We start from the raw sequence: 24,376 nt of genomic DNA, 5'->3' as shown, positions 1-24,376 counted from the left end.
TCTCCCCAAAAGAGTTTCTGCTTAAGATCAGGTCCTTTTTACTCCCTCCATTGTTGGAGATTAAAAATTATGTAGTCTGCAGGTATTCATAAATACAATCACAGCTGGCTTTTTCTCAGGTAGTGGCTAAGTAAATATGTGGCATGTTGAAGTAGCCTGTACAGTTTCCTTTGCCATCAACTCCTAATGGTGATAAGGCTACTGTGGCTTTAGCTTCAATTTTATGGGATTTCAGCTAGATGCAATCACATGGCAAGACTTTAGAAATGTAAAGATTCTTGGGAAAACCAGAATCCTAAAACCTCAAAGCAGTGATACACAAGTGGCAAACAATTTTCAAAGTGCATGCTGAAGAGGGTACCAATAAAACTATGTAGATATTCAAATGGGGTGAGAGTGAATATCCCAATCTATGGAAATAACATGCGTGGTGTAAAATGCAGGTTATGGGGAAGGTACAATCAGTCCTCAGTTCTGTGTCATTACGTTTATTGGAGAGACTGGCTTACTGTGGAAGAAACCCTGGCCCTACATTCTATTTTTGCTCACCTAAAGGAAAGGACTCCACAAAAGAAGCAAATAAACTTTATTTCCACAACACATCCCGTCTTCCCTTTCCCCCAGGAACAGAAGTTGACCTCTGCCATCAAAGCAAAGGACAAAAGCTGACAAGTGACAGAAGGCAAGGGGTTACTAGAAAAATAGATTATACCCAAGGCTCTCCTGGGGATCCAAACCCCTGTCCCCAGGCTCCTGGTCAGGGCTCACCAGATGGAGAGAACTAATATATGAGGCTGGATACTGACACAAGGAACTTCATTGGACAAAGAGGAAAGGAGCCTGGCAGTGAAAAGACCTGGAGGGGATGGGCGGGGTGAGCTTTACTCCTAATGTGAGTGCTGGAAAAAGGGTGGGGGAGAAAATAATTTATTGGGTAATACAATGGTATGTAGTTTCAATTATGTTGCCCATTCCAGATCTCAAGCTAAATTCTGGCCAGTCTATGGAGGTAGAAATTGGGGATGGAAGGAGTCTAGAATCCCTCCTACCTCCCCCAGAGAATAGACATTTATTACCCAGCTCTACCCTTTTGCCTAACCCGCCTCCCCAAAAAGCTTCCAAATCCCTTAGCTAAAATTTGCATCAGAAAATGGAATTCGGGGCAGACAGGAGTCTTGCCCAAATATCCCAGCCTGGGAACTGACAAGGTGAAGAGTAGGGGCAAGGAAAGGGAAGTTAAGTAATAGAGTTAAATCTCCCCTCAACTCCTACTCAAAACCCTGGGTGGACAGAGGGAAGGAAAACCAGGCAGCTGTTCTCATCAGGGACCCATGCAGACCTGTTGGACAGACATTGCAGGTGAGAGAAGGCAGAGCTGCAGGCCAGGAAGGTTCTTTAGGCTCCTAGAGGGAGAAGCGGGCCTGGGGTCAAAGGGGAGTGGGAAGCAACAAACAGTGGAAGGAGCCTTTGAGCCCCTAAACTTATGGGACACCCTCCACCACCACCCGCCCCTCAAGTGCTGACCAGAGGGGCCCCTGCGGGTGGCAGGCTAATCAAGGGCATAGCTTGATACGAGTACCCTTGGAGAGCACTCGAAAGAAAGGGAAGACACGCTCGCCCAGGAAAGCAGCTGAGAAGGTATGCACGTGGGCTAGAGTCTCCGCATTGTAGAAGCCTAGGCGCCCAGCCTCATAGTCCAGGTACACGCCAAAGCGCCGTGGTTTCTCACTTGGGCTCAGCAGTGTCTGCTCCGTTGAGCTCTGTGCCTGGTAGCGTTTGCCATTGGTGCCCACACACCACACTTCGCGCTGGAGCAGGGGCTGTTGGGGTAGGTGGAGCCGGCGGCGGCGATGGTGATGGCGTGAGGAGCTGGCATCCCCACTGCCCAAAGAGGATCCCCCAGAGCCCACCTTCTCCTTATGATGGGTCGATTCACGGGCAGCGCCCACCGCCCAACCCCGCCGCCCTCCCACCTCTACCTCCCAGTAGTGCCGCCCAGAGCGGAAGCCTTGGGCCCCCAATACGCAGCAGTCGGCTGAGAAGCGCTTGGAATGGTCAGCAACCTCCTGCCGCCGCTCTGCCAGGCGGACCCCCCGACGGTCAGGGGAGAGCATCAGGGCCGGGTGAGCCGTGTCAGGGTCCAGCGTCAGGTCCACTTGGGGAGGGGGAGGACAAATACGCCAAGGCTGGAACAACTGTTCCCCATCAGTAGCCAACTCCAAGATTCAGCCTTTCCTGCTGCCCTCCCCTTTGCTTCCCTCCCTGCCTGCCTTCCAGCTGTCCTCACCCCTCCCCATCCTAGAGACCAGACTTTAGTTCCTATGAGCTCCACCTCTTACCCAACTCTTGTTTCCAGGACCCTGGACAGGTCTTCCCTCTGGCCCTGGCTCTTGCTATCCACCCTCCCCTCCCACCATCAACACCTACCTGGTCTAGGTCAAAAACTACTCTTAGCTTGAAGCCCCAAGCAGCCTACCTGTATCCTGCTCCACCTTAGCCCCAGTCTTCCCCCCACCAGGCCCAACCTCCTCCTCAGAACCCAATCTCAGGTCTGTGAAGGGAAAGGAAAAGGAAGGTCGTACAGGTGACCTCCCTACCTCGGGCAGCCTGACAGAACATCCGGCTCATTTTCCTCACGATGGCATCTGTCAAGAAGTCATGGCTATGGGGCTGACACGGGTCAGGGGACCAGACCTCTGGGGGTTGCAGCTGTACCTCTTCACACCTAGAGGAAGGGGACCGGGCAGGGGGTGGGACCATGATATTCCCAGAGGGAAGAGCAGAAGCTGAGGGGAAGGAGAGGAGGGTCCAGGAGGCAGAAACTCGGGTCCTGGGGAAGGAAGGAAAGGAGCGGGATATCCAAGAGAGGTAGGGATGGGGAACCAGATGCCACTGGGTCACAAAGGATAAAGGGTGGCAACACACCTATTGAAAGTCTCCTTGATGTCCTGGGAATAACAGAAACAAAAAGAGGGAGAGGGAAAAAGAGACAAAGAGAGAGTCAGCTGCACACAGACAGCTCCTTTCTCTCAATCTGATTCCAGCCAGAGAAAGGACTGAACTTGAACAGGGAGTAAGAAAAAGCAACCCTCAAGACCCTCAGTAAGTGTGTATCCATCTCAATCATCCCTATGCCCTAGCACACTTATCTCATCCTGCTGTGAGACCAATAATAGAATTTTCAACCCCAGTAAAAGAATTTTTACAACATGACTTAGGCATCTTTCTCAGGATGTCTCTGTCAAAAATTCTTTCCTTTACTCTACTTTAAAACCCTCTTTATACAATTGAATTTCTTTCTTTTCACTGGGTATAATCACACACACACCACATTTGGCATTAACCCTGTCCCCAGCCTCAAAAAACCTTTTGGTCTTAGGTTAAATTATCATGGGTCCTCCCAATGAGAAGAGAGGCAGCTCTGAACAGATGTTTGGTAAGCACTGCCTAACAGAGCAAATACAGGGTGCTGGGGGGAAGGCAGGGGGAGACAGGGAAGGGGGCACTGCTCACCTGGAGCAGCCGCAGGCCCCCCTGCTGGCTCCGCTCCTGGGCCTCCGCCAGCAGGCGGCTCAGCTGGGCAGCCTGCTCCGCCAGGCGGCTGGCCGCTGCTCCTGCACGCCCTAGCTGGGCTTCGTGCATCTCTCGGAGGCGCCGCTCCAACCCTGCCTGCTCTTCAGCCAGAAACCGTGTCAGCCGCCCGAACTCCGAGGCCACAGCTGCCAGCTCTGACTTCATCTGGCTCTGGGATGATGCAAAGGGGATGGTGGATACCACCTCAACACACAGAAACATAAACTTCCAATTTTGCAACTGCTGCCCCTCAATCCAAGGTAATGGAGCTCTGCATCCCAAATGGAAAGGGGCCCCTGTCCCTTCCACCACCTCCCAGCCTTACCAGGCACCACTCCCACACTCCAAAGCACACTGGTCTCAAACTCACTAACTTCTGCCTGCAACTTATCTCCACGCTGGCTATCTAACTTGATTCATTCTTCAGATCTAAATTTAAAAATATTCCCTGAGAGAAGCCTTCTCTCCCCACTAGATCTAAATCAGGACTACCCCCATAAATACCATCGTATCTCCCATAAATATCATTCATTATATATCCTCACAGCATTAATATTAATTTGAAATGTTGTTTACATTGAAGTATCTTTTAACATCCTTTTCCACCACTGCGTAAGTTTTTTGTCACAGGATCCTCAGACCTCAGAACAGCACCAGTACTTAGTAAAAGTTTTTTGCAATGAATAAATTAAAAATTCAGGAATCAAGATATCAAGTTAGGGTCTTGACTATACTACTAATGACTTTGGAAAAGTCACCGAATCCTTCTAGATCAGGAGTCTAGCAAACTTTCTCTGTAAACGGCCAAATGTTATTTTACACTTTAAAAGCCAAAAGGCAAAATCATGGATATCATTGTGTAGACTGTAGTCTATATATAATCAGAGAAAACTTCTGCCTAATCTCACCCCATTTGCCTGGACTGGGCAATCCCAGATAGTGGGCATGCTTTCCATGCAGGTATCATCAGCTAGAGACATTCTTGGGACAAAGAGGGACAGGCCAGAGTGAGGAAGGAAGTTCTGACTGGCTAAGTCGGTGAAGGAAAGTCAGCTTCACTCTCTGTCCCAGTGATACACAGACCCTGACATCTTCTCTCTGCATCCCAGGACCCCAGAAGTCTCAATCTGAGCATTTGGCTAAGAGGACCCCCTGGCTCCCAGACACACTCAGTGTGTGGCAATTGCCAGCAGCAGAGTCCCTAATGTGTAGGTGGCAAAAAAATAAGTACAAGACTTGGGAAGTGGCAAGACCCACCCACTGGCCAGGGAAAGATGAGGGAAGAGGTCAGACAAGAAGGATGTCCTGTCTTGGTCTCCAAAGCTCAGTGCCAGGCCATTCCAGTTTCTGCTGACCTTACAAACACACGTACAGAGTTGGGGGTGGGGAGGGTGGTATTAGGGAAAAAATATCTAAAAATACTCCTTGGGGAGGGGTGATCAATCAAGAAAAACAGCTGAGAAACACTGGACTAGAGAAGACAAAGTCTCTGTAACATTCTATCCTCTATTAAACACCATGCCCTCCCCTTCCCGTTCATGCTCAGGGTTGCTCTACCTACCACCTACCATCTGTCCTAGGACCTGGGGCTTCTCTGATGGCCGTTACGTAGATTTTGCCTTGCCCACTTCTGCCCTCTGTGCTATCCAGCCTGGTGGGCATAGGCCTTGAAGTGAGGTGTCTGGGGTGGTAAGCCTGTTCTTCAGGCTTGGGCCACAGACCCAACCTCTCTACACTAGATCTGTTTCCACTCCATTCTGGAACCTAGAATAAATGTGCCCCCTGACCCTTTAAGGCCCCTCTTTCTTCAAAACCCTGGGAATGTCTCTACCTCTCTCCCAGGTCCCTCTTCAGGGAATCTTGTCACCACTTCTGAGAGTAGACAACCCATGTTCCCTGCCCTGATCACAGAGCCAGTAAGCCCTATCAAGGACATTCACCCACCTTCAGTTCTGTCACCCGCCTCTCCTCCTTGGCCTTCATCTTCTGCACAGCCTCTAGATGCTTCCTCAGTGGTTCCACATGCCCCTGCAGTTTGGCCTGAGGGAATGAGAAAAGGAAGGTTAGAAGCCTGGGATAGGAGAGGCACCTGCTTTCAGTGCCCACTTCCCCCATCCTCCCTGCATTGGACTGGGGCTCAAAGCCTGACCCCCATCACAGGTATCAGATGAGCATCATACTCTCTTCCTCCCCTCTCTTCTCTTCAGATGATGACAAAGGCCTCCAACCCTCTGCCTGCACTCATGTATAGAAGAACACACCGCTGAGTGTGTTCTCTATTGGTAGGATCCTGGTGACCATAGAGCTCCATACCCAGAGTTGGGGTGGACCTGGCTTGAGCCCCTCACCACACAAGGTCCTTCCATATGAAATGTTCCAGCCCTCAAAAGCAATCTTCCTCATAACTTTCATCTCTAAATATTTCTCTGATGATTTTGTGCCTGTGCTAAAAATCTTTCAGTGGTTCTCAATCACCTGCAAAATATGAGGTTCCTTCATTGCCTCTACATTTCTAGACTTCTCTGCTACACTTACCCCTTCTGACATAGACTCTTAGTTTTAGCCACATAAAACTGTCTTTTCCCGAATGTAATTCTATTATCTTCATACATGCTCTTCCCTCTTTCTGGGATTTCCTTTCTCCACCTGGCCCAAGGCATTCTTCCTTTAAAATACCAGCTACCTGGGGTGCCTGGGTGGCTCAGTCGGTTAAGCGGCCGACTTCGGCTCAGGTCATGATCTCGTGGTCCGTGAGTTCGAGCCCCGCGTTGGGCTCTGTGCTGACAGCTCAGAGCCTGGAGCCTGTTTCAGATTCTGTGTCTCCCTCTCTCTGACCCACCCCTGTTCACGCTCTGTCTCTCACCGTCTCAAAAATAAATAAACGTTAAAAAAAAAAAATTTTAAATACCAGCTACCTGACCATGGTCCTCCCTGCCCCCAACTTCCTCTGTCATCCCAAGGAACATGAATACAACCTTTACAATACTTCCTAGACACTGTAATGGTTTTTAAATATGTCTCTGCCAGGACACAATGGCTCCTTGTGGGGCAGGGGCCCCACTTTACTTATTTTAATTTCTATGCCTCTTTGTCCATCTGCTTTCTCTCTCACTCACTTACTAAATGGAAAACAAGGGGTGCCTGGGTGGCTTAGTCAGTTAAGAGACAGACTCGGTTTTGGTTCAGGTCATGATTTCAGTTTGTGGGTTCAAGCCTTGAGTAGAGCACTGGGCCTGCTTGGGATTTTCTCTCTCCCCCTCCCTCTGTCCCACCCTCACACGAGCTCTCTCTCAAAATAAACAAACTTAAAAAAAATTATTACTGGGGCGCCTGGATGGCTCCATTGGTTGAATGTCCACTTCAGCTCAGGTCATGATCTCACCACTCATCAGTTCTATGCTGTGCTGACAGCTCAGAGCCTGGAGCCCACTTCAGATTCTGTGTCTCCCTCTCTCTCCTCCTCCCCTAGCTCACTCTCTCTCTCTCAAAAATAAACATTAAAAAAAATTTTTTTTAATTATTATTAAATAAATATAAATGGAAAACAAAACCTCTCTCTTCCTAAGATTTTAACCTTCACGGCAAATATGCATTTCAGCTCTATGTTCCAATCTCTTGTAACGGTATCTTTTTTTTTTTTTTAATGTTTATTTATTTATTTTGTGAGAGCAAGGGGAGGGATAGAGAGAGAGGGAGAAAGAGAATCCCAAGCAGGCTCCCTGCCCCCAGACGTGGGGCTCTATCTCAGGAACAGTGAGATCATGACCTGAGCTGAAATCAAGACTCAGAGGCTTAACCGACTGAACTGCCCAGGTACCCCCAGAATCTTTTTCTTTAAAGGGCTGTTAGAGACCAGAAATAGGCCCAACCTGTTTTCTTTCCTTTTTTTTTTATGTCTCCTACTACTTCTGCCTTTTTCCTTGAGAGGTAATACAGAGCAGAAGAGCTCAAGCCTAGACTCCAATCTAAACCTAAATGTAGCCAGGTGACCTGAGGCAAGCAGCACTTCCAATTTCCTCATCTTACATGGGAATTGGGAATAACAGAATGCATGTTATGGACAGTATGCTTCACACAGTAGCACATAGTAAAGATCAATAAATGTTATCTAGTATTCTCTACCTATGTCTAAACTGCCAATGACAACCTGATAATGACCCTTGAACTAAAGAGGTTACTGACCCAGAAGAGTACAAAAGGCAGTGGTTGTTGCACAGGATGAGTGGTTCTAGAAAAAATTACATTAATAATATTACAATCAACCCCTGACATGAAAGTAGCATAAACTACAAAAAATTTTGTTTTTTGATATTACCTTCTATTTTTCTCCAATCCTGTTCAGAATTTATGATGCTTAAATTTCCCATTTAATAATTTTCATAAATCATTGACAAATTCATGAGCACAAGTCCAAACAGAGTACTATTTTAAGAGAAATTTTCAAGAACTTTCACTTTTTTAGGAGATTTATTTATACATCATCCATATTATTACCTACTCAATAAAAAATATTTCTATAAAACAACACTGTTCCAAACTAGTGCTAGTTAGTGTACAGATTTGAAAAGAATAAACTACGTACCTATAAAATGGCCTGTAAATTAAAAAAGGAATCACTCAAATTAGTTCTAAATAATAAAATCCATGTATTTACATTTGCTGATCAGTTAATGGCAGATTATTTGCATCTATGTGGCCTCCTCAAATTGCAGAGCCCTACTAGGCTGGCATACAACAGACATGGCTAACACAAATTCACAAATAAAAATCCATTTTCAGAAGCCCTTCAGAAGAGCCCTGTAGAAGGAGGGTGGAGAACAAGTGGAATGTCCATGAATAGTCCATCCCAACATTTAATTAACAAACTGCCCACTGAGGAGCCAAGAGGAGATAAAAAGGACAAAAGGAAATCACAACCTCCCCTAACAACACAGAGCCTAAACAACAGGTGATATTACCAATGCAGTGATGCCAATGCTAGGCTGGGCTTTCTTAAAGACACTCTCCCTGTCTCTGACTCAGAATCTCTAGTGGTAGGGCCCACTGTACTTTTGAAAACTCCCCTAGTAATTGGGAGTATCACTGTGTGGAAGACATAGTTTCTTGTCATGAGACGATGTAAGTTTGTCTTAGCTGTACCACTCATAGCTGAGAAGCTCTAGACTCGTTACTCTAAAACTGGGGTAATGCACAGACCACACAGGAGCTACCCTCTCTTCCTCCTGGTCCCACTGTTTCAAACCCTTCCAAGCCTTCACTAAGTAGTGCTATTTGTGCTGGCTGTCTCACAGACCAATCTCCTTTACCTGTATCCCAAAAGAGTAAAGGCCAGAAGTAGGGTGCAAAGTATTAACCAAACTAGAATCAGACTCCAAGAAGTCACATATCAGTAAAGTCAAACTAATGACAGACACCTAAATGGTGATGACACTGTTAACAGTATGCAGGGGCACAGGGGCAGGTCATAACCAAGTCCATCACTTACTAGTAGCTATGTGGCCCTGTGTATATTACTTAAGTCTATTTCCTAATCTGTAAAAAAGGGACAGAAACCATATCAAACTCACAGGGTTGTCTGAAGTTTTAAATGAGATAGTCCATGAAAAGTGCTTAGTACAGTGCCTGGTGTACATAGTAAGTTAAGTGTTCAGTAAATATTAACTTTTAACCCTGGAAAAATTAATGCTCCAAGGCTTTTAGAGATGCCTGGGTGAGTGAGTGCAGAGCCTGGTCTTCTGACTTAAAAGCTTCTCCCTTTTATCTGCATTCTCAGGTAAGGTAAGAACTTCTAGTCAGTACATCCGACTGATGCAGATTTAACAAAAGTCCTCAAGGACAGAACCAAGCTGTATCATGGGGTAGGTAGGAAACCCATTAAAAGGCAAGTGCAAAGCATCTGGGTCTGACACTAGTAGTCATTTCTACACTCCTGCTCCTTAGGGCCCTTTCTTGTTGAGGCCTCAAGTCCTTTCCATCTCCAGGGTCCAAGTCAAGGATAGACTGAAAACTTACCCAGAGGAAAATGAGACTGGTGGTAAAGCCTGAGGGACCTGTCACCTGTACTCCTACACTTAGGGACAATGGAAGTGTGAAACAGCAGTGGCTTCCCCCCAAGACATGCAGCCCAGTGTACAGGATCCTTCTCACTCCAACCCACCTTGATGCCACTAAGTGCTTAGAAAAGGAGAATCAGTGCATGAAGTTCTGGGGAGTGGGAGGGGACATACTGCCTTTTCCCAGCTTCTCTCCACCCCCACAAAACTCCCCATCTTCTACTTCTCTCACCTTGTACTCCTGCACCACCTCCTCCAATGGCACCACGCTGTGCTGTTTGTGGCTCCTGGATTCTCGACACACCACACATATGGCCTCTTCATCCACCTCGCAGAAGAGCTTCAGGGCTTCCTGGTGTTTGGGACAAATGCCCTGCTCGTTCCCACGGCTCCCTCGACCAGGAGTTGGGTGCATCTGTCGAATCACCTGGACCATGTTGGCCAGCTGCAGGTTGGGGCGGAAGCTCCGCCTGGGAAAGCTCTTTCGGCACTGGGGGCAGGTGAAGCACCTCCGAGGGGCTGGAGGCGGGGGCAGTGGGGTGACGGGGTCTAACTCCTCTTCCTCGTCCTCCTCCAGCACTTCCTCCTCGTCCTCCTCATCCTCCCCTCTCAGGTCCTCCTCCATGTCCCCCAAGTAGTAGTCCAAATCTTCCTCCTCGTCCTCCTCCTCCCACACATAGTCCATGTTGTCCCAGTTGGACCCGCCCATGCCACTGGTCCAGAACACACCCTCCTCTTCCTCCTCGACCTCCTCCTCCATGTCGCCCTCATAGTCTTCATCCCTCATGGGGGTGTCCCACCCTCCACCGGCCCCCACAGCCTCCACCTCCTCCTCCTCTCCGTCCTCCTCTTCCTCTTCCCGGTCTAACTCGTCCCTGTCCTCCTCATCTTCCCCTCCCCACAACTGGGTTACACACACTCGGCAGAAGTTGTGCCCGCAGCCGATGGACACGGGGTCCGTGAAGTAATCGAGGCAGATGGCGCACACCGCCTCCTCCTGAAGGGTCTGCACAGGGTTGGGTGTCATGGCAACGGCAGCCATCTTAGTGTCCAGTCAGCCAGTGTAGATGGGCGGTGGGGGGGCGGGGGCGGGGGTCTTCCCTCTCAGACGCCCTGACGACCCGGCCCCACCCCCACCCCGCCTCTCCACACCTTGCCTCAATCGCAGACACAGAAAGGTCCTCCCGACAACCCCCCCTCCACAAAGTTCCCTACTCCTAGACGACAACCGTGTCTCTGCGAGGGGAGGGGACAGAGCTGAGCGCTACAGCCAAGTCCCTCAGGTGGCCCTGAGTGCAAATCTGTCCCAACGCTCCCTTGGCCTCCTCATAAACCCCCGCCCCTCCTCACTTCCTGGCTCCGCCCCCTCACTTCCGGCCTCCCTCTCAACACTTCCGGTGTCTGCGAGTCACCTAAGCTCGCGAGTTCCCCCCGCGGTAGCGCTACGCCCCCTTCTTTCCTCTCGGGCCCCTGGGCGACAGGAAACGGCGAGGAGACGCTCTAGCAGGCACACGGGAACAGGACGGGAGGGCTACAACGATGGAGGCCCACGTCTCTGTAATACGAAGGAGCAGGGAACGCAGACAACTCGGAAGGACCGGCCTCCTCCATCCCCCGCCACTGGGGATAAACTTCGGGGAAAGGTTGAGGCTCTTAACGGCCGTCCGCTCTCGGTGCTATGACTGCCTCGGCCCAGCGCCATCCTACTAACCGGACAAGGAGGACAACGCCAGGGACTCCCCACAGCTGATGCCGGAAGCGGAGGGGCGGGTCCCGGTGAGCGCCCTCAAGTACTTCCGGCCCTTCTAGGCCGAGGACTTTGTTGGTTGGGAACTCAGAGTGCCTCAGGGATCCCGAAGGCGACCGGACATCTTCTCCAACCTCCCCACTGTAGTTGACATTTCCACGCGCATTAGAAACTGCCGTCTGGTCACTGTCGTAGCGTTTAGATGAACTTTTCTAACTGCCCATCAATAAAGGAGTAGTGAAACCGTCACATAAACATTCACACAGTGGAACACTATCTGTAAAAAGGGAATCCTTCACGATTTACTCTGAAGTGAGAAAAGCAAGGTGCTGAAAAGTGTAGAAAAGGGGGGGGAGGTTAAAAATGTATTTGATATCTTTGTAGTCCTGTGTTTACTCGTATAAAATAAGTATAATAGTTGCCATCAGAGGGTTTTGTGAAATTAGAGTTAATACAATTTCAAAGCCATGTTAATTAACATATAGTGAGTTAAGTCATTCAGCACTTTCTGAGTGGGCACCATGCATGCTCCGCGTCCAAACTACCTCGAGGTCTGTCTTCATGGAGTCTCAGTCTAAGAGAATGGGCTCCAATTGGGTTTGTGGTATTAAATTATTATTTATTTATTTATTTATTTATTTATTTATTTATTTTTTTTTTTTTTGAGAATCTCATCCAGGCTGTAGAACTATGCTACCAAAGATGCTGCTTTTGTGCGTAGAGCATCTCTGCCAAATAGATTATTCGGGCGATTGAAATAATACTTGAGGAATTTTTAAAAAGAAAACAAAAACTGGAGGGGGAGTTACAGGAACGCAATTCATGTACAGAAGTCTCAGTGAGTGCGAAACGCTGCGGAATGCCAGGGCTGCGCACGCAGAACTCACCCTGTTCTCGAGGCGCTTCCCACCTAGTAGGGAAACTCGGAGTGAACGCCTGCTTCCTCGGAGGGGTGGCATGAAACGCTAAAATCACGAATTCTCGTTGGTGAACAACTGTAGGAAGCCACGCCAAAAGAAGTGTGGATACGAGACCTGAACACAGTTCAGCTGGCAGCTCAGAAAACGCCAGTCACTTACTTGGAAGTCTGGGTTCCTTCAGCCCCTTAATCTCCCCAGTGTAGCTTCTAGGTAGTGTTAGTGAAGGGCAAGTGGTGTGGGTTTCCGTAGTGTAGTGGTTATCACGTTCGCCTCACACGCGAAAGGTCCCCGGTTCGAAACCGGGCGGAAACAGGACTTCAGTTTTGGTGTTGTTTGTTTGTTTTTAGCCTCCCTTTCATTTAAAGGGTTACCTCCTCGTCCACGCTGCTTCTGCCTCCGTAGGAGAAAGAACTGCCCTCACACAGAGGGAAGGACACGTGTATGTCTATTTCTGTTTCTGGTAGACGCTCAGTGAAGCCAGACCCCAGCAGGACAGAGCTCACAGCACGCCCTCCATAAATTCTCTAATGTAAATTCAGATCTGGCACCTCAGCTCTCTTGCTCTTCCCCCTCGGGAACCCGCGCAGCCACTTCTCCCAGGTTCAGGGATGCTAGGCTTCCGATCCTCTGGCTCTAGTCACTAGGACAATCAGGCACACAGTAGGTGCTCCATAATACTTATGCAATTACTTTTTAAAGTGTGTCCTCATCCCTGCATGTAGATTTCAGTCTTCTGAGGTACAACGTAGGACTTGCGCGTGTGCCCGGCTAGCTCAGTCGGTAGAGCATGAGACTCTTAATCTCAGGGTCGTGGGTTCGAGCCCCACGTTGGGCGCAAGTTCCTTTTGAAGGGAAGAAGGCGCAAGGCAGGCATCGAGTTTCCCTCCAGTTCGACAGCGGGTGGGTGCTCCTCTGCATCCTTGGCCAAGCAGACGGAAACTGGACGGGTGGTTACCAGTAGCCGAATAAAAGAATGCCCCAGCCATAGGCCCTTGCTGGCCAAAAGGGAGTGAATGAGTGCTGGTTGCTAGAGGGCATGTTTCTCAGGACACCGTTTTGCTTGCTGAAATTCGTCCATGGTCAACCATATTAGGCGTCTGGTCCAGGGCGAGCTGCGCAGAGAGGGAGGGGTTATGGCGTGGCTTCTCTCTGCGAGGAGACCCAAGGGCCTCTAGAGTGGCGACCACCTTACTAAGTGACTTAAAAGCTGGCATTCTCGAGCTCTTGCCGCCGCCGGTTTTTTTTGTTTTCGTCAGGAAAGAGGTACTCTTCGTAATCTGAGACCCCCAAATTCTCTTTCTAAGGGTCCATCTTTTGTGAAATGTTGCCCCACACAGAGAGGAATGTAAAAATATCCTTTATTTTGGAACACTCTAACATGAACATCCTCAGTTTACTTGTCTTATCATGAAGTTCTTCCTTAACTTCAATTGAAATTCATTCCGTTACGTTAAATGTTTGTTTTTTTTTTTTTTTTTTAGTCCTGCAAATTCAGCCTATTTTCTGTTTTCCGAATGTAGAAGTCTCCCTTACACGCCAGACCATAGGAGAAGTCTTGATCATGTAAAGCTGGTTTACTAAACTTGCTAAGCAAAGAATTGAATCTCCTTCGGTCTCAAAGCGTATGGGAATTAGGGAGGGTTTCACATGACACCCTATAAGGGCAATCTGGACAGGAATTGATCAAAGTTTGTAAAATAGGTAGATTTGCTGGTAAGTTGTAGCTCACTCGTGCCTTCCTGGAGAGTTACTTTTACTGTGGTCTTATCTTGGAATTAATGGGTCTAAATAAACTTGTGTCCCAAGAGTTTCAACTTTGACATTTTCTCTTGCACAAATATGGATTCATTTGCAAATTGTGGTTTCACGTTTTTGTTTTGTTTTTTAACAATCTTTACTGGAAAAGGAAAACATTCCTAAAAAAGATCCTGGCTTTTCATTAAAGGGAAGCCCAAGTGGCAGGCTTCTTGGTCCATCTCCCAACAAGCTGGGGCCACACGCTTCCAAGCTTTTTGCTACAATTTCTGCTTCTCTCTCCTCTCCACCCTTTCCACCGCTGCCCCTCCAGCCAGGCCCGGTTTGGAATCCCCTCTGGTAGGCGATCCAGGCTGCTCTTAGAACAAAAGAGTCAAGTGTTCATCAGTTCAGACATTCAGCAAACAGAAGGAACCCTACTAGGATCTTTGGTCTTTTTCCTCCTTGGCTATGGAGGCCATGGAGGCAGTAGGATTCACTCTGATTTACATTCCAGAAGGATTCCTTTAGGAATGATAAGCAGGATGTGTGATGGGAATGAGACTGCATGTCTGGATGGACACAGCCATGGTCTAGAAAGGAAGTGGCTGACCTGGCAGTGGCAAGACAGCAGCCAGAAGGGAGAAGGGTAAAGGAGCTAGGGGCATATGGTTTATATGTGGACAGGAGAGGGAGATCCCAGGTTTCTGCTTTAGATGGTTTAGTAACAGAGATCAGAGACTGAGTGTAAGAGTACTGACAACACTGACCCACTTTTGGCCCTCCATCCTCTTCAAGCCAGGCAATGACTTCCCTCCCACTACGTGTTCCAGTGCCCTGGAGGTTAATGTATGCCTGACAGGAATGCCCCTCATAACATAAAATCTAGGGATTAAGGTTTGGACTGGGGGGAGTATAGCTGTGGAGAATGTGGATGGAGAATGGCCTGGTAAGGCCTGGGTGGTCTGTGCTCACCCACTCTCCCTTTCAGTTAAGTTACTCTGAATAAAACTCTGTGAAAGCCATAATGGAGTAGCTTGCTTCCTTTTTTCCGTCTTCTCAGTTTAGAGGATGCTTATACTGACTTTCCACCTTCTGACACTGAGGAGTGGGGTGAGAGGTGAGACAGAAGTAATGAGTTCTGTCTTGAAGAGATTGGGAGATGTCTAAAAGGTTATGTCCAAGACTTGTGGATTTGAAGCTTGGGGAGAGTGGTCATTGCTGGAGCCACAGACATAGGGGTAGAGGCTGGGTCAAACTGTCAATGCCAATGTGACTCTCCAGGGAGATGGCCATCTGTAGATAGATGGACAAGGAGTCAGAATAGGAGTAAAGCTAGCAGCAAAGCTTCTACAGAGGCCAAGGGAGTTAAGATGTGCAAAAAAGGAGGGACAGATTGGTAGAGTCAAATTCCATACATGTTCTAATATGGGAAGGTGGTAAAACATCTATGGATTGGGCCACCAGCAAGCCCCTGGTGACCTTGATCCTAGAGCCAGACTTGGACAAGAGGGCCTCCACCTTGTGCTCTGGTGAAGAAGGGCTTACCAGTTGCAGACAACTCAAGGATCCCAACTCAGTAGGAATCAGCCTCCAATCCAATTCCTGGCTCTGCAGGTCTTCTGGAATCAGCTTAGGCGACCAAAAAAAAAAAAAGTTTTGCAATATTAAATAATCTATACTGCTCTTACATTTGTATGTATATAGATCTACATATACCTGCATTAAGCCTCATCCCAATTCTGGATGTTCCATGATAGAATTGATTAGTTTTATTTTTATGAAATACTTACAAGATATCATTACATTACAAAATTTAATTAAATATTCAGCTTTATTTAAATAACATTGAGTTAAAATTTGATATTTATTAATTTCAATTTCCCCTTTATTTTTAATAGATAATTTTACATAACTTAGAGGAAACAATTATTTTGAAAGCATAAGGTAAAACCAGTTTTATTTTTGGCTTATTTATATTTACATTTTAACGAAATATATTCAAGTCTCGTATTCTTTGAATGCATTTAGCATTTCTTTAATCCTTTAAATCTTCAGTCTCAATCCAGCACAAATTGGGTGAGAATTTAAACCCTCCCGCTGTCTCCCTAGAAGAGACAAAATGGAGCCAATTATCTCGTATCAAACATCCGAAGCCACATTTACCCTACTTCTAGAGAGGCCCACTGCTTTCATTCACTACTGTTCTGGGGGGTGTTTTAATTGCAGAATGTGACTGGTTTCAGGACCTACTAAGAGGTCGCGCGCGCTATTACCCAGGGCCACGGTGGGAAGTGAGAGCCTTTGGTAAACTAGGAAAAAAGGGTTCCAAGAGCTCTCTCAGGTCCCGTGCAGAGACCGGGGCAGTACGCAGGACTATACGTCTTAGAAGGATTAAGGAGGGCAGATTTTAGCGTGTGTTTCCGTAGTGTAGTGGTTATCACGTTCGCCTAACACGCGAAAGGTCCCCGGTTCGAAACCGGGCGGAAACATCTCGGGCTTACGCTTTTGATTTAAGCGAATTTGTTTCCTTCGGTCTTATGCTTTTGATTTAAGCGAATTTGTTTCCTTCGGTCTTATGCTTTTGATTTAAGCGAATTTGTTTACTTCGGTATTTTGCCCTTGGAATATATGTGCAAATATGTGTGGATACATCGTTCTTCATGTACTCTTGTCTTTTCCAATTCATGACCAGTTCACTTCAACCAACACAGTCCAGATCTCTAAATCTGTGGTACAAAGAAGGTGGTCTATGTCTTTAGACATTTCCTTCAAAGAACTTAAAATCCTGTCGGGTTAAAAGACTGAAAAGGGAAGGAATGTCACGCAACCACAAATGAAATATTGAAAAGTGCAAGAAAGAATGAGCTGGAAATGCATGGTGGAAGTCAGGCCAGGGGAAAGTATTCACCGGGAAGATCGTTGCAGCGGTAATGACCACACCACCTACAATGCGTTGTGTTGCTCTTGTCTGGACCTGTTTTAGGTGTCTGCCTCAAAGGAACCTAACAATCCTGCAGGGTACTTAATATTGTTGTTCCCAGTTTGTAGGTGACGCCTCTGAGGACAGACACATCACGTAAGGTGAGGAATCGTGAGGTAGAGGAATAGAAGTCGTAGCTAAAGGATGGAGAAGAGGAAAACAAGGCACGTAGAGAAATTCAAGTAAGCACAGCAGAGGAACCCAAAGTTGGTCCTACCTGCGGACCGTTGGTGATTGGCCAGGTGGAACCAAAGGCAATGGCCTCACCATCCACACTATGGACACTACCACGAACAATTCTACACCGACTGGCTTCACTTCCAGCTTGGGGCCTCCCCATCCACCTGTCCTGAGTGGGACCGTCTCCGCTCCTCCAAGTGGCGCCTTCCTCTCGCTCCCCGCGCGCCCCCTCATGCAGACCCACATGGTATCTACCCTGCATCCCTCCCACTGTACAGTGTGTCCTCAGTGATGGAGAGCAGTAAAAAGGACCATCCCTCTCTCCAGAGGTGCCTTGATCAGCCGCCCTCTTCACTGATCCTCACTTGCAGCTCGTCGGCCTCCATCCTGTGAGACGTCTCGTGTGTTGGGAAACAGGCTCTAGAGGTCAAGGGGAAAAGGCTTTAGAGAAGCAGTCCAGAGGTGCTCTGGGCCCCCAGTCCAATGTTCCAGGCTTGACAGATGTCCGTAGAGACGCACACTTTGTGGACCTCTGCAGCGCAGTCTGTTTTCACGCCCTGGAAAATAGGGTTCACGCTTTCATAACTGATGGGGGCACATTTAAACATTTGACGAGCAACTTCTTTCTCGGCACTTCTGTCAAACTGGAAAGCCAAATAAAACATCAAAGTTGTAAATCAAATTGTCTTTAAAGCTTCACACAATGCAGACAAAGCATAACCAAAAATAGCATAAGAAAAAAATCAATTATCTTGCCCATTTCTTTATCATTGCTCTTTCACACTTATTTGTATAACTTCCCAGAACTTAAAGATGTATTCACCCAACCAGAAAGGCTAGAGCCCAGCCATGGAACTTAGAGACCCAGAGGAGTGAAGAGTGAAGGATTCTGGATCATACCTGGGAGAAAGCTTCTCCTTCCCCTGCTGACCCCATTGCTTGCTTGCTTGTTTCCTTGTTTCCTTGTTTCCTTCCTTCCTTCCTTCCTTCCTTCCTTCCTTCCTTCCCTCCTTCCCTCCTTTCTCTCTTTCTCCCTTTCTTTCCTTTCTTCTTCCTTCCTCTCTGTCTCTCTCTCCCTCTTTCTTTCTTTCTTTTTTCATGTTTTACTGATTTGAGGCAAGTCAGTCAGTACATGCTCCTCACTCCAGGCTCTGCACTGTTAGAGTGTCTCCTGCACGCCCCCCCAAACTGACCTTCTTGGTGGCCCCAGAACTCTGAGAGGCCAGCACCATCACACAGTCACTCTTCACCAGGTGAATTTTGTTTTGTGCCTCAGCTTATCTATGAGCTTTCATTCCTGTTCCTTGTGGAGATAGTAAACAAATTCAAAGCAACACAATTAAAACCAAAAACCCAGCTGGGCTGGGCAACAAGCTGTGCAGGAAGCCGTCTGCTTTGAGTCATATTTCTTTGGATTACACTTAGTGCTAACTTGTCATTATGGTTTTAAAAGCTTTCCTAGGCTCATCTTGTTTCAATTAATGCTAATTATTATTCTCTTTTTGATACTTAAATTGTAGCTGCTTGTCAGTGGGAGCCCCTTCACATTGGCCCCTTTATCTGTTCAGCATTGCCCTGACAATTTGAGAGCATCCTTGTTTCCTGGAAACTACTCATGCTTTGGATTCATCTGTAATTTTTTCCTGCCTTAGGACGCAGGAGAATATTTAGGGAGATTCCCTTTTTTTTTTTTTTTTTTTTCAGTGAAGAGTGAAAGAAAAAGGCCAAATCTAGGTGCCAGGACAGTGCATGGAGCTCAAGGTTTCTGGCTCCCCTGCTTCTGAGTACCCCAGGGAAATAGTTTAAAGGACATGAGTTAACACTCAGGGTTCTATGTAATTGTCGCTTTGCTAGATCTTTACATTTTTTCAAACAAGCCCCAATATCATTATTCTACAAAATTATCTACCTAAAATTTTAATCTCTCACTCATAAGTAATTATGTTTCCTTTTGATTTATTTGTTAAAAAACTTATTAGAAAATTCAAAGTAGAGTTAATGATATTATGAAACCCAAGTACCTATCACACAGCTTCAACATTTTCCTCTGTTCCACAATTCCAGTTTTATCTCTGCCTCCATCACTTCCCACCTCACTGTCTCTATCTCAGAGGATGATAAGAACTGTGAGAAAATGAAGGATATCTGATAGAGTGACAAGCAAACAGAGATGGGCTACTGAGGGTTGCTGGTGGGATGCTGGGTGGGGGGATGGGCTAAACAGTTGAGGGGCATTAAGGAGGACACTTGCTGGAATGAGCACTGGGTGTCATATGTGATAAATCACCAAATTCTATTCCTGAAATCATTATTACACTATATGTTAACTAACTTGGACTTAAATTTAAAAAGAAAAAGAAAAAAAAAGGTGACAATAAGCTGAGTCAGGAAGATAAAAAGGAGCCAGCCAGCCTTTCAAAGATCTTGGGAAGAAGCCTTTGGGAGATGGGCAGAGGATTAAAAGTCTCTGAAGTAGGAGTGTGCTTGGTGGGTTCAATGAGTGAAGGAAGACCAGGGACTTGGAGGATAAGGAGCCACAGCTATAACTCCTTGGCTCTGCATTCTGATGAGTCCATCCACATCAGCTGCTGTATTTATTTACAAGTGGATAGAAAAAGGTATGGAAGACACTAGATCTGTAGTCTTAGAGGACTCCCAGGCTGATGAGAAATACAGCAGGACCTCAATGTGGAGTTTTTAAGGACAGATGAATAAACACATAGCTTCATTCAGAAGCTTGCAAATAGACAACACACCCGGGGTTTCTAAATGCTGTGAGTTGGTGGTTGAAGCAGGGAGACGGCAGCAGCAACCAAGGTTCAGGTACTGGCTCTACACTGCACCTGTAACCTAATCAGTGTCTCCCTCTCCTCCACACTCAATGAGGGTTCAGATAGGTACATCTACAACTGTCACCTGAAACGTCTAAGAGAAACTATCACCAATGGCTGAGATGTTTGGGATGACGCCTTTCGATAACCATAATTCATGAAGGTACTAGTGAAGTAATGAGTGCAAGGACCTAGTGATTTTCCTGTTCCAAAATTTGCTAGCTTTATAAGAAAAACAGCAATACTTATAAGTTGAATTTAAAACCTTGAGAAAAACTAGGCTTTAACATTGACAACTGTAATACATTGAATATTAATCACAGAACAAGTATGTATTCTTTTCCATATTCTAAAGCCTCCCTAGTCGTTAGACATTAAACATCTCAAATGACAGCAGTTGCCAAAAATACCCAGTGATTTTAATCCAGTTGGTCCTGACACAGAATGGAGGAGCAGGTCATTCTGGGTCATCTATTTGGTCACTCTTCCTCTGGCATGCAGTCCTCCAGAATTAGGTTGCTCTGATTGACATTTTGTCTTCCTACTTACCCCAAATTCACATTCCCCAGGACACCAGTATGTGACTGAAACCTGCCTTTTATTTAGGGGACTTTGTACCCTTAACAAATGTGATATAATATAAACAGCATTGAAATAACAGGGGGGTATTTGTTGGTCGTTGAGCCATTTCTCCTGATTCTACACAGACCCTAGGAGAATGACTTTGTCAAGCTAGTAAAAGGAAACCACTGACTGTTAAAGAAACAGCTGACACTGGAGTATTTTTAGACTAGTTAGAAAAATAGCCATAAATATTTTAAACCTGGAGATACTTTTCTGTTTCAAATGAGGTTTTAGATAAAAACATTCAAGTCTATGGTGAATTAACACTTTATATATAAATTACATATAATTATTATTGTAGACCACAAGTTCATGCATGATCTAATAAATAATATTTTTAAATTTATTTTTGGAAGAGAGAGAGAGAGAGAGAGAGAAAGCATGAGCAGGGGAAGGGCAAAGAGAGTGGGAGACGCAGAATCTGAAGCAGGCTCCAGGCTCTGAGCTGTCAGCACAGAACCCAAGGCAGGGCCTGAACCCATAAACTGTGAGCTCATGACCTCAGCTGAAGTTGGAAGCTTAACCCATTGAGCCACCCAGGCACCCCCATGATCTAATAATTTATACATGCCCCATGTGATATCAAGACCAAATAGAAAATCACATACAAATTTAATTTCTTATGTTTGGTTGGTTGCTTCCTGTCCAAGGGAGAAAATTTGCAGAGTAAGAAATAAACGAGTTTGCCTTTCCAAAGATGTCGTGGCTCTGCAAATGAAGGAAACATAATAGTCTTCACAGAACCAGGCCTAAAAAAGAAAAAAATAATGTTGTCCTATAGAATTGGATTAGAAGCCATAAATAGATTGACACTGTGATCTTCAGAATCTTTTGCTTGAGTATGCTCCTCTGAGAGGCAAAAGGAGGGTCCCTCTTCCTGTCAGGCCATGCCCTGTAGGCCCTGCAATGGGTATCATCTTATCTAGGACAGGCAGTGAGGGACCCTGGCAATTTTAAGGAGGGTGGAGTCATGTTAGATTTGTTAAAGCAGTCCATTGCCACCAAAGTAGTGGAGAAACAGGCAATCTGATTCATGGCTGGTAGGAAGGAATATCAGCTTGTAAGATCCACAGTTCAGTGATTTGTCTACATCTATAAAATTACAATCACATTTAAGCTTTGACCTAGCAATCTCACTTCTAGGAATTTGCCCCACAGATATGAGTGCAAAAGTGCAAAATAACAACACAATATCCTTATTAACTGCAGAATTGATTATAATAATGAGGTTAGAAACAACATAAATGTCCATCAGTAGGTGATTTGTTAAATAAACTGTGATTCATCTACAGGGGAATATGATGCAGCTGAAAAAAAAAAGATTTAGAAAGTTTCCTATGTCTTGAGATGGAAAGATCCCCAAATGTAAGAGTTGTAACTATCTTTTTGTATAAAATAGAGGAAAATAGAAATATATTTGCATCAAAAATATGTAACTGTGGAAGAATATATACAAAGAAAAAAAAGTTGTTACCTAAGGAGAGAAGATGACAGTTTTCACTGAATATTTTTATATATGGTTCAATTTTTGAACAGTACAGTTTGTAACCTACTCAAAAGATATTTAAAAACTTATTTTGTGGAATTCTGTGGAAAATAGTATAGTGATTCTTCAAAACTATTAAACATAGGAATACCATATGTTATAATACTGGAGTTAAAATTAAAAAGACAAAAATAAACACCATATGGTAAGCAATTTCACTTCTAGGTATATCCCCAACATAAGTGAAAGCAGGAACTCAAACAGGTATTTGCACACCGATGCTAATAGCTTCATTATTCACAAGAGCCAAAAAATGGAAGGAAACTAACCAAGTGTTTGTAGACAGATGAACAGTTAAAAATAATGTAACATATGATGGAATATTAGTTAGCTTTAAAAAGAAAGAAATTTTGATACACACGGATGAACCCTGAAGACACTGTGCTAAGTGAAATAAGCCAGTCACAAAAGAACAAATATATGTATAAGGCCCCTAGAGTAGTCATAGAGATAGTGGAATGGTGGTTGCCAGGGGCTGGGGGAAGGAGAGAATGGAGATAGTATTTCCTGAGTTGCAGTTGGGGAAGACGAGAAAGTTTGGAGATGGATACTACACTTGATCTTAGCCAAAAGGCCAAGAAGCGATTGGAGATGGATAGATGGTGATTGCACAATAGTGTGAATGTGTGAAAAGCTACAGAACTGTACATGTAAAAACTATTGAAATGGTAAATTTTATTTTGCATATTTTAACTATTTTAAAAACTAATAATTTACATATACTTATGTAAAATTCACTTTGCTAGCGGTAAAGGATAAATTAATCCATGAACAAAGGTATAGCTACAAAAAAAAGGCCAATTGACTACTGCACACAGGAAATTTCCAGAATGAGGTTTTTGTTGTCCCAGAACACAGAGGTAGTGAACCGGTTGTCATCAATTGAAATACAAGAAAAGACACACTGCGCGCCCAACGTGGGGCTCGAACCCACGACCCTGAGATTAAGAGTCTCATGCTCTACCGACTGAGCTAGCCGGGCGGCCTGGGAGGGTGTCTCAACAATTCTTACTTCAAGGTACTATTCAGGCTGTTTGCGGCTCCAAATTTAAAGGTCGGTTTGGTTGTGACCTAATCAAATGGTTCCTTAGCCCGGGGAACGTAAAGCCTGTAGATCATGCCTGACTGCCCCTCCCACCTAAGTCTGTTTTCTGTTTACTCTGGTCTGCCCGCGACCTAAACTTTTTCCATTCCCCGAAAGTGCAGGGGGCGAAGGACGGTAAACGCATTCTTTCTATGGCGCTGGCATGCTCACTCTGATACTTTAATCTGGAGTTCAGAGGTGGTATCTGGGAAATCGAGTAGGTGGGTCCCACGGTCGCCCCCTCCAACCTGTGCAAACTCCAAGATAGGAAGTTTGTCCCCCAGGCTTTGCAAACACGCCTAGTTTCAAAACTTAATGAAAAAGAAGCTTTCACGCAAACTCGCGCTGGAGATGCCGGGGATCGAACCCGGGGCCTCATACATGCAAAGCATGCGCTCTACCACTGAGCTACATCCCCACCTGGCCAAATGACTCTCTACATGCTCTCTTGACTGTATATTAGCACAGAGAGCGGCTGCGCAAATGGCGGAGCGAGATAACCCAGATGCTGCAAAGCCGGTACCGTAGCGCTTGGAGCTGTGTTTCCGAGTCCTCCACTGTCCCCACTGAGGGGACGTTCGCTGGAAGAACAGGGCCGGAATAAACACCTGAAGGCAGGGGGGAAGTCATTGGGCACAATGCCCCAAATGAACTGTGATCCGAAAAAGTGAAGTAAAGAAGACTGTGTGCAGACTGCTACGTTTGTTAAACAAAAAGAAAGGGAGTGTAGTAATTCAGAATTGCAAAGTTGATCGCTTGGGATGGGGAGGAGACTCGAGCGTAGACAGTGGACACACTTTTCGCTGTGAACTGCTGTGTATATCTGAATTTTGAACAATGTTAAATCAGTTCATTCCAAGAAAACTTTACCGATCGCTTACTATGTGCCAAGAACTGCTCTAGAAATCTGGGGGTCCAGCCGCGAACAAAACTGACACAGTCATCCCCTTCAATAGCTCAAATTCCAGAGGAGGGAGTAGAGTGTTAGAAAATAGAGCCCGCGTTGAAGATTAAAGTGCGGTAAGGTGCGATTTTAAACAGTGTGGTGGGGGCAGGCTTCGCTGAGAGGTTATTTGAAACAAGACTTGAAAGAGGTGAGAA

At 46.0% G+C, this 24,376-nt stretch overlaps 1 protein-coding gene and 5 non-coding genes across 12 annotated transcripts; 3 read left to right on the top strand and 3 right to left on the bottom strand.

The window, feature by feature from the left end:
• Positions 1-569: 569 nt before the first annotated feature.
• TRIM41 (tripartite motif containing 41) lies at positions 570-12,046 on the bottom strand. Of its 7 annotated transcripts, none has more exons than XM_043584897.1 (6): positions 9,859-12,002; positions 5,518-5,613; positions 3,514-3,777; positions 2,926-2,948; positions 2,598-2,725; positions 570-2,155 (listed from the first exon to the last, which is right to left on the bottom strand). In XM_043584897.1, the coding sequence occupies exons 1-6, from the start codon at positions 10,666-10,668 to the stop codon at positions 1,554-1,556; spliced, it is 1,923 nt and encodes a 640-aa protein (XP_043440832.1). In that variant the 5' UTR covers positions 10,669-12,002; the 3' UTR covers positions 570-1,553. The 7 variants fall into 7 exon arrangements, with proteins under 7 accessions (XP_043440832.1, XP_043440860.1, XP_043440839.1 ...); XM_043584925.1 differs by having other exon boundaries at positions 570-2,186; positions 3,514-3,744; positions 9,859-12,001; XM_043584904.1 differs by having other exon boundaries at positions 3,514-3,744; positions 9,859-11,997.
• Positions 12,047-12,532: 486 nt separating this feature from the next.
• TRNAV-CAC lies at positions 12,533-12,605 on the top strand. Its single transcript has one exon. It is a non-coding gene; the product is annotated as a tRNA-Val (tRNA).
• A 450-nt stretch (positions 12,606-13,055) lies between these two features.
• TRNAK-CUU lies at positions 13,056-13,128 on the top strand. Its single transcript has one exon. It is a non-coding gene; the product is annotated as a tRNA-Lys (tRNA).
• A 3,318-nt stretch (positions 13,129-16,446) lies between these two features.
• Positions 16,447-16,519, top strand: TRNAV-AAC. The gene has a single exon. It is a non-coding gene; the product is annotated as a tRNA-Val (tRNA).
• A 6,581-nt stretch (positions 16,520-23,100) lies between these two features.
• TRNAK-CUU lies at positions 23,101-23,173 on the bottom strand. Its single transcript has one exon. It is a non-coding gene; the product is annotated as a tRNA-Lys (tRNA).
• A 448-nt stretch (positions 23,174-23,621) lies between these two features.
• On the bottom strand, positions 23,622-23,693 carry TRNAA-UGC. Its single transcript has one exon. It is a non-coding gene; the product is annotated as a tRNA-Ala (tRNA).
• Between the last annotated feature and the right edge of the window lie 683 nt (positions 23,694-24,376).

This window comes from Prionailurus bengalensis, chromosome A1 (genome assembly GCF_016509475.1).
Source record: "Prionailurus bengalensis isolate Pbe53 chromosome A1, Fcat_Pben_1.1_paternal_pri, whole genome shotgun sequence".
In the NCBI taxonomy this organism is placed as follows: Eukaryota; Metazoa; Chordata; class Mammalia; order Carnivora; family Felidae; genus Prionailurus; species Prionailurus bengalensis.
The sequence above is the reverse complement of the archived record's forward strand: the minus strand, read 5'-3'. Positions and strand labels throughout refer to the sequence as shown.